Source organism: Melanaphis sacchari, unplaced genomic scaffold (assembly GCF_002803265.2).
Source record: "Melanaphis sacchari strain LSU unplaced genomic scaffold, SCAv2.0 Contig77_pilon_pilon, whole genome shotgun sequence".
Classification (NCBI taxonomy): domain Eukaryota; kingdom Metazoa; phylum Arthropoda; class Insecta; order Hemiptera; family Aphididae; genus Melanaphis; species Melanaphis sacchari.
The window spans coordinates 570,530-580,966 of record NW_020271547.1 but is presented as its reverse complement, the minus strand read 5'-3'; the positions used below and the strand labels follow the sequence as shown (position 1 = coordinate 580,966).

The window sequence follows — 10,437 nt, the reverse complement described above, 5'->3', positions numbered from 1 at the left end:
ATAATTCAAGGGATAGTCTGTGGATTACTGTTTTTCGGTGTATATTGTATATTACACAGAGAGTAATTAACCAAGCATGCTCACTATTGTTTTTTTTCCTTAAACGATGTATTTATTCAAATTCTGATTTTTGAATTAATTAGTATATTAAAAGACCACTATATTTTTTTAAATACTTATTTTAGACCACATTTTATGGTAAATATTGTTTGAGTAGAACATTATTTTGAAAATATTGAAATTTAAATCAGTAGTTTCTGAGTTATTAAAATTAATGACTTAGAATAATAGTCTTTAATAATGGTTTTACATCGAATATAATAATATATGGTTTAGTATTTATGTTAGATTAGGAGAATTTTAATAAATTATATAAAATGTTAATGAATTTATTTAAATATATATTATTAATCATTAAATTTATTATAGCCAATCTTCCAAACCTATAATCATGCACCTATTTATAGGTATATAATTCTTAGTTTATGTAATAAGTTGAATAATGGAACACTATAACCTAGTTTTAATTTCGTCTAAATACGAATATTATGACATAAGAAATCACCTGTTTAACTATTTACATTAAAAAGGTAAGTTTAAATTTGAAAAAATAGTTTTTATTCACAATTCTCCTCAAAATCTGAATATTTGTAAATATTGTCTTTATTATATAACTAAATTAAAAAAATCATGGTTTGAATAAAATACGTGTTATAAGAGCTAATAAACTGCGTTGTATAATTGTAGATTTCGCGGTTTGTGGATGTATAAATTTAGTAATATATATCTATAGGGCAAGAACCACGCGATTTATTGAGTGAATTAAGGTGATAATAAGTGTAACGAAGGGGTTTCGGCAAATATCTGTTGTATTTATCAAGACAAAAAAAATATTGAACGTTTAAAATAAAAAAAGAAAAAAAAACAAAAACGTACGAGTAGGGCAAGATTCCAAATCACTTAACGACGACGCCTTCTACATGACGCGTTTGACGATATTGTACCACGTGGTATATTATATCATGGTATATTATTTAATATAGCTTGGTAGACACATTATACCGTAGCAAGATATATCGAAATTCCGCTGTTTGTAAGTACCTCCATTGAGCTATACTTGAAGTAGCGTGGCCTATTTAATTATTTTTTTAGGTAAGATTTCGTCGAGGGAAAATACATGGAGAGCTGCTATGATTATGTAAAATATTATGATTATTATAGTTATTATGCAAGTGTAATGAATAAATATTTTGTGGAGTGGTATATACGTAGGCACATTATATACGCAGTCTGGTCGCGTGTTCTGTTTTTTCGGTGTTGATGTGGCATCGGCGGCGGTGTGGGAGCGGTTTAGTTTTGTAAATAATACGGCCAATACAGTGCGTTGAACGCTATGAACGCGACCGGAAATAGTAGTCTGGAGTATTCGTCAATTTTTCTTGCCAGCACTGTGTTAGTTTCTGCGGACGTAGAGTAGGCACACTCTTGTTGTAAGATTTTCTTAACCTGCCAACAGAACATACCATAATATGATATATATATACACATATATACATGAAAACTAAATTAGATAAATAGCGACGGGTAAAAACGTCGTGTCGACTGAAGGTGAACGATAAATAACGCTCGTTCCAGTTAAAACTATTAAGGGGCTTGTAATAGAGTACAACGCCCACTTGTCAACCGTAAAAAGCTCTGATTTTTTATCCTTTAAGTTAGACTTCATATTAATTTACATTCTGTAGTTAGAATTTTTTTTTCTTTTTTTATGTTTTAAAAAGTGTGAAGGGATTGTGTTTTAAAATTAATGCATTCTGTTTTTGTTGAGTACCAATGCAAAATAAATTTTTTTTATAAGTTAATATTAATGTAGTAGGTATATACTTATTATAGGTATTTACCTATAAAGCTAAAACCCATATTACATGAATTATTTAGAAAATACTTATTAAAAATAAAATGCACGAAGAAATGTGTTATTCAAGACGGAAACGGGATGTAAATCAGTCGTCCTTTTCTACAATCGAGATTTATGTTATAATAATATTTTAGTGGAAATGATGAATTTTATAGCCTCATAGATCACATCGACCATTTTAATAATACATTGATGTATAATACGTTTGATCAACGATTTGTTGAACTGTCATTACCACGCTGACTGGTATGACCGGCGATGAAGGTAGATTTTCATCGTACGGTTTTGGGCCTGCGGTGCCACCGTTCACCGGTTCCGTTAATATATTTCTTAATATGTCTGGTCTCAGTTTTCTCCACATATAATTAACCACCGTGAATTCTAGCAATGCGCAAAACACGAACGCTGTAAACATACATATTGTGTAATAGTAATGATATCATTTTTGGAGGATGTAGATTATTAGATTATAAGTATATAACAAATTGTAAGGTATTAATTATTAATATCGATGTCTATAACTAGTATATTAAGATATGTACCTATGTATTATTATACCTACTAATATCTTACACCATGACCACATTTGCTGATTAAGGACATTATTTTGTGAATTCTTACAAAATTAATACAATATTTAAAATTTAAAAATGTTCATGATAGTCATGGCTTGTGGTATCCTTTTATGATAATTACAACAAAGATGGAAAATATCAGGAGCAAATAATTTTTGTTGTAAGGAACAAGTTTATATTTAAACAATGGTAGTTTATAATTTGAAATGTTTTTTTTTTTTATAGATTTTATTATTAATAATACGTACTAATAAGATAAATTAATTATTGCACCTAACTCTCGGGAGGTTGAGTTCTGCATATTATATTAATTAAATAAATAAATTCTTAGATACCTTTAAATAGTGTTAGGTGAATAAATTTATAATGTTTATCTGTGTGGTGCCCATGTTTACACACTGTTAAACTATATTTTTTCGTACCTGTACACGTGCCCATCCACACATCTATGGCCTTGACGTAGCTGACTTGTGGTAGACCGCTTTGGATACCTGTGTAAAATACGCGTGGGTTGGAAAAAATATTAGCAAAATGGAAACTGGATATTGACATGACATTGGATAATTATTCGAATAATAATAATATTATTATATGTAGTCAAGTTTACTATTACATACCTGAAGATTGCGAACCAACAGCCAGCAGCGTTGTCACTCCCAGTGTGGTGCGACCCGGTACCGAGTCGACGTCCATCCAAAATGACACCCAGGAGATTACTACGATTAGCATGGTGGGTAGGTAACTCTGAACCAAATGGAAGCCCACGCTACGGCTCAGATAGAACTGGGCCACTAGACAACTGTAATTACCTGGGAAGAATAAATATTTTTTTATGGTTTCGACATATTACAATATGATCTCATACGTAGCTCGAGTGTAATGATTTATAAACACTAATTACATTATACACAGAGACTCATCATAGAATGTTCATTCTTATTTTTCTTCTAATAATTAATATATTAAACAAATACTGATTTTTAAAATTATAAAGTTTATCTACTTAAAGATCATATTTTAAAATACTTAGATTTTTAAAACCATTTAAGAAGTATCCTAAATCGATAAACACTTCTTTTTTCAATTGAGAATAATCCTTATTTCCTATAAATTATTATAAGCAGATATATATATATTTAAATGTTGATTTATCTAAATTGAAATTTGAATGAGTAGTTTCTGAGTTATTTAATTATGTAACTAAAGATAGATAGGTTTATAAAATAATATTTTTGAATATTGGAATATTTAGTTAATTGGAAAATAGTAATATGACTATTTGAAAATTAAAATAATTATTATTAATCTACTTATATTTTATAATTTGTAAAAAAATTCTAGGTATAAAATGTATTTATTTGATTAAAATGTTACATATTTTTTGTAAAATTGTTAATAATTACTATTCTCCTTGTCTATAAACTGTATAATAACATAAAAACTAATATTTAAAATTTCGCGTGTAAATATAAAAAAAAAATTATTTGCTTAGTAATTGAAGTAAAAATGCTTATTGCTCTATAGAAAACAGAAAAATATATATTGTCGCTTAACACTTTTTAAATGGCATAGAAACTAAGCGTTTTTGTTATTCTTAAATATACTTAAAAATTTAAAAATCAGAATTTTTAAAAATTATTAAAGGCAAATAAAGGTATGCAAGTAAGTAGCAATCTACTGTATTTGGGTTTGTCAAAAATTGGATTTGCGTAAAAATTCTCGTTTTTCTTAAGTTTTTTTTGTTTGTTTTTCCAATTATAAAATTTACTTTTAAGAATTTTCGCTTTTGATTTCTCAGATTATCGACTAGATCCAATTTTTTACTAGAAACCACTACCATTTTTAACAATTGAAATATTTTTACTGTCCCATATAATGTTTACGGACAAAAAAATTACATCATTGTAAAATCAATACATTCATCGTTCCACTCAGAATCTAAAATGTGGTTTAACATCATGCTAGCGAATCATTAATTCAGTATAGTATAATATAATATAATAACACCAATATTACTTATTATTTATTTTTGGAATAATTTATATCTACATCAGTTTTCGACCTCAATCATATTGCAAATCGTTATTAAATGCCATGCTACATTACTACTTGTATTGTAGTGGATATTTCATTTTTATACTTTTTAGGCTTCAACAAAATTTTATGTGATATCGATCTACATCAAATTAATTTAAAAACAAATGTATAGAAAAGAAAATTCGAATACTGTGCTGTATGCCAAGATATAAGTACATAACTTATATTAGTAAGAATTGTGATTGGTGAAGTCATACAATATACATTCCATGAACGGTAACTACAATATATAATTGGAAATTAAACTTAGCCTTTTAGTTTGATTTAAAATAAATTTTGTAGTTTTAAAATGTTGAATTATTATTATAAAGTTATAACCTATTTTCAGATATATCTTAGTTGTATTGTTATAGAATTTAAATTAGGTCAAAATTTATAATAGGTACTTGCGACGGTATGTATTAACATTTAGCTCACTATCTGGAGTCTGGACTGTAAAATTTGAATGTGTATATCAGAGGTAATAATAATTGATTTGAAAAATTAACGCTAAATCATGTAATTTAAAATTGTAAAATTTTATTATTGGTACAGCTAACTGTGAATGATCTGTGTGCGGAATACAATATTAAATTAATGTGATTTATAATAATTAAATATAATATAGTGTTTTAATATATTTTAATTCATTGGACGTTTCTGGGATTTTATATATGATGTTTATTCGATAATTATGATTAGGAGTTTTTTTTTAAAGAAATGTACTTAAGACACAACTAATATCGAAATTCTTGGAGTGTTTTAGCTCCAAACAGATATAGGTACTTCTCATTAGAAATATAATTTTGAATGTAGTGTGCTTTATCCCGACAAACTTCAGGGGAGAGGGTTTTTGCCTTTCTTAACAGCAAATATGCTATCAGATACAGGTGTTTGGGTAATCCAGAAATACGCATAATTATGAATAATACCACTACGTAGATTTATCACTGAAAACCGTTACAATGTCGCCCGAGGTGTTTATTTTGTATATAGAATGATTCACCAAATATGTTTATCTTTCTCCCTTTTATCTTTTTAATTATGAGCTCACTCAAATTTTGAGTTTCTTAAATTTTTAAGTATTCTCAATGACGATATTATCAAGTCTTTAAATTTTTTGTAGATATTATCATAAAGCTGTTTCCTGTGATAATGCAACTTTTTAGTGAGAAACACTTTTTTTAAATTATGTAATTAAAATATGCTGCTGATAAATATAAATTAAAATTGATAATTAAAATTTTTGTACCAAGAATTGAAAACCCGATTTTACATACATTCTAATATAAAAGCAATATACAGAAATTTAGTCTAACACTCATTAAATAGATAATTTTAAATTGTTTAAAATGTTAATGGACTAACATTAATTATTAATTATCATATTTTAAAATTAATCTTCATCTATAATGAACTATTATAATCTCTAATACATAACTCAGAAGCTATTGGTACAAATTTAAAATGATAAATCAACATTTTCAAAAATAAAAGATTTTTTAACAGTTTTTAATAAAAATGGATGGTAATTAATTAAAAAAAGGTGAGAAAGTGGGTATTGTTCTTCATTAAGTGTAGAGTGGGTCACTGTAATGGATGAGTTAAATTTGAATTCTATCATTGTGTACGAAGAACAATTGTGAGCAGAGACGATCTATCAACCTATATAGCTAAGTATATTCCATGTTATGTTTTTTAAATGATCATGAAGAATTTTATCAAGTTTTAACAAAACAATGAATATTTTTATTCATAATTTAAACTTTAAATAAATAATTTCATTCAAATTTGAACTTACTATGTTTCTAAATAAAAATTATTACGTTTATATGAATATTTTTCAGTTTTTTTATTCAGAATGAATTACTTGTGAGGAACTTTGTATTAAATTTTCAACTGTAATTTGTAAATTTTCTTCGTGGTTCCAACGAATTTTATCAATATTTGAATTTAAAATGTTTATAAAAATAAATTGCGTTTATGTATTTTAAATATTTTAACATATTTATAAGAACAACTTATGTGGGATCTTGTATAAAGCTTTATGACCAAGTGAAAGATTTTTTATCAAAAAATTTAAAAAAAAAATTAAAAAAAAAAAATTGAAAATTGAAAATATTTATAAATATGTCAAAAAAGACTTAAAATATTTTAAATACCTAGTGTTTTAATATATAGAAAAATGATCATATAAAAATTTGGTAAAATTATCAAGATCAAAAGTTATTCGTTTTTAAATATAATAAAGTATCAAAAATCGTTTGAGAAGCAAATTTATTTATTCATTTATTTTGTAAGTGAATACTTAATATTGTAATAATTTAAACTTAATGGCTCATAAAAAATAATGTAACATTTCGGTAAGCTTTTTTATATTATAGGTAAAAAACTTATAAATTTCTACAAAATAATATTAATTTTAGTTTGATTTTACGTCGAAATTCTGAATTTAAACACCTATAAAAAAAATTGTGACCAATAATTTTTGATATTTTTTAATTTGTAAATGAATAATATATAAGATACTTTGTATTCAATTTTCAATCATTTTTTTTCCTTAATCTTTATTGACTTGTATAAAAAAAAAAGGAAAATTTAAAATGTCTAAAAGTAACTCAAAAAGAGCCAAAATATTTTTAAAATTATGCTATGCGCGAGAAATGCTAACACAAACATTTGTTGAAAATGTTAAATATCTTATAATTTTTAATTATGATTTTTATAAAGTAAAACTAGATCTAATTATACTATAAGATATCACTTTAAAAATTGATAATTGATGTCTAATATATAAAAACACGAATCATTACAGTATACACATATTACACATAAATTACATTCTTTCCATTCAAAATCTAAAAAATGGAGTTTTTATGTTTATTTATGTTTATATTAAATCATATGATTCTACTAAAATGACTTAAAAGTTTAATAATAATAATAATTATCTTTATAAGTAGGTACAATGAAAATTTACAGTAATTAGATTTATATAAATAAATTGTTAACGGTGGAAGAATGGAGTTAAAGCATGCTCGATGAATCTCCTAGTATATAATTGAGCTTGCTGTGGTTTCATTTGTTATTTTGTCCATAACCTCAATGTTAGAGGATATCTGCAAGAGATTGATTAATTGGTGGACTTCCGATTGTATAACTAGACATATAGAAAAATGACTATGGTATCAAGTGCGTCGCCTAGATCAAGTTGAGTTTGCATTTGCACGGCACTTTATATTGGAGTGGTCGTGTAACGATATATCGCCTGCTGTGGGAAAACATTATAATTATAGTTGTACGTTACACTAACGTTATTTAATTTCTCTAGAAATCTTAATTTTCTCTGTAAACGAGAGTGTATATTTTATATACTAGGTATATAACATGTCCTCTCTGTTAGCGCAATTACCCGATTTTGTGTATTTATCGAGTATTTTATACCTAGTGCCAAAACTGTTTTACTTAAACACGAATAACGGAAATTTGCGGTATTGTCAATATAATAAAACAATAACAACTAATTAGAATGGACTGTATTAAACAAATTGATAAAAATATATAAGCCACGTCTTCAACTAATACATATAATAATACTTAATGCTAGTGTTAGTAACGTAAGAAAGAAGTTAATACTTAATACATTTATTATTGATTATAATATAGATATTAAAATATATCATGACAACTAAGGATATTAAAACAAGAAAACATGGCAATTGGGCTGACGTTGAACCTGTTTGTGGCACCCTCTTTGTTTGGTCTGGGATGACTCGACGACAACAAAATCGGGAACGTACGGCAACGGATTTGACGAATGACGAAGATCGCGCCAGTAACAGCGCGGGTCACAAATAGCGGATACGAAAACGGTGATAAAAACTCGTAGGAGAGACAAAACACATGATAACAAAAAAACTTAAAACACAACGGTCGTTGGTAAAAACGCGTGTATATTGCCCTCCTGTGCACTATCATGTTGTTACATAGATAACGCGTCACTGGACCATGATAGTGTTGCCACAACATAATTAATATCATATTCAACATTACTTCTTCCTTTGAAAGTCAAGCTTTCAATAGTTGAAGTGAGTAGGTATATTTTCGTTCAGTACTTATAATTTTTCCTTTTTTTTTTTTTAAATGTGTGCCTTTTGCGTTTTGGAATTCCTACTCCTTGTTTCCTTTACAACAAAGGCCAAAGAGTCCACCATAGTCCATGCCCACATTCATGAAAGGGTAATTAGATTTTACTCGAATAGGATGGTAGATTAGCTATGTACGGTTGGGAACAGACAGCATAATACCGAATACATGGATAACTTTCTTTTTAGCCACATGACCAGAGACGACCAAAAATCTCTGTTGAACCAAAAACATGACCAATTTCAGGCCACCATGTAATAGAAAAAATTGTGGTAATGTGAAATAATGAAATGTGTTAACGGGGATTTCTTGGGTAAAAGCACTGGATGCTTCATATTCCCATTGAGCGCAGAGAATCTCAATGACCACCTATTCGAATTATCCCATTTGTGTCTGTAAACGGAGTCAGTTGGGCTTAGAGTATTAGGTGTTATGATTGCTTGGGGAATAACTATTTTCTTTGATAATTGTGGTTAATGTAAATTCTGTGTTAATCAAATACATTCATTCAAAATATCGTCTGATTCATGACATCTGATGGGGATTTTAGGGCTAAACCTTTTACGAGCTCGCAGGATGAAATGATAAAAATAAAACAAATTACGCTGCATTTTTAATAATGAAGAAAATCGCTACAAAACATCCTTAGAATTATGAAATTGATGAAAATATGAGACGTATTCTGAGATGTTTTAAACTTCTGGTAGTTAATCCGGGGGTGGTAACTTAATCTTTGATAAAGTAAGCACAGACCTTGATATTAAGAACGATGTAGAAAATCGAGTTAAGAATGTGTAATGACTGTGACGTTAATTTCTTGGGTAATGTTTCTTGAGACGCTAGGTTCGCAGGGTTGTTCACTGACCTTACATGAGTCCACTCACGTATTGGAACCAATGTTTGAATTTTTGTTACTTTATTTGTGACAAATATTTTTAGTTGTTTCTATTCGGTTGATAGTCATGCCAGAACTATGGTGAAATCTGTACACGCGCGGACCCATTCGATGGTAAGAAAGTTTTAAAGTATACTTAGCTTAGGGTGAACATAAAAATAAATATTTTACACCACCTAACTTCCATTTTAGCTGATTTTTTTGCCATTCATGAATCTACGATTTAAAAACTTGTTCTACATTACTGAATTCATTAAATAAATTATCTTTGTTTAATTTTAAGTTTGAATTATTTTGGTTATTTTTCATAAGAAATTTGGTACATTTTTAAACATTTTCCCTAGTAGGGTAGTTGATTAGTTGGACTCAATGAAATATTTTTAACTGGTCAAAGTGGCAACCCCGTTTTTCTATGTAAGATAAACATTTGTTATAAAATAGATTGATACTTTTTTGAATGAGTTTTCATCATATATGTTATTGTTTTCTAAATCACTCAAAAGTAATAAAGTATTTGACGTAAAAAAGTTCAGGTTTTTTTCTATTTTTTATTTTTCCAATCAAAAATTCTAATTTATCTGCAAATTTACATACTGTTATTTTATCTCCTTCTATTTGTATTACAGTATCACAGACAACTTATAATTAGCTTTGCAAAAAAAAAAAAAAACTATACTATATACATAGGATTATTAAAAAACGATTTTAAAATTGTTGAACACTTTTCATATTTCTCGAAGTAGATTTAAAACCCAGGTAAATATTAATAATTCTTGTTATTGCAGGCAATAAAGATTGCCAATGAGTTTTTACACTTACAAAAATAT

At 27.4% G+C, this 10,437-nt stretch overlaps 1 protein-coding gene across 1 annotated transcript in view; it reads right to left on the bottom strand.

Moving 5' to 3' along the window:
- Window positions 1–434: 434 nt before the first annotated feature.
- LOC112601371 (glycine receptor subunit alpha-2-like) overlaps window positions 435–10,437 on the bottom strand; it is a 161,843-nt gene continuing 151,840 nt past the window's right edge. The window contains exons 6-9 of the mRNA XM_025348969.1: window positions 3,111–3,302; window positions 2,916–2,984; window positions 2,154–2,323; window positions 435–1,506 (exon numbers count right to left, since the gene is read on the bottom strand). Of these exons, the coding sequence (XP_025204754.1) occupies window positions 1,351–1,506; window positions 2,154–2,323; window positions 2,916–2,984; window positions 3,111–3,302 (587 nt within the window). The 3' untranslated portion in view covers window positions 435–1,350. The remainder of the gene's footprint in view (window positions 1,507–2,153; window positions 2,324–2,915; window positions 2,985–3,110; window positions 3,303–10,437) is intronic.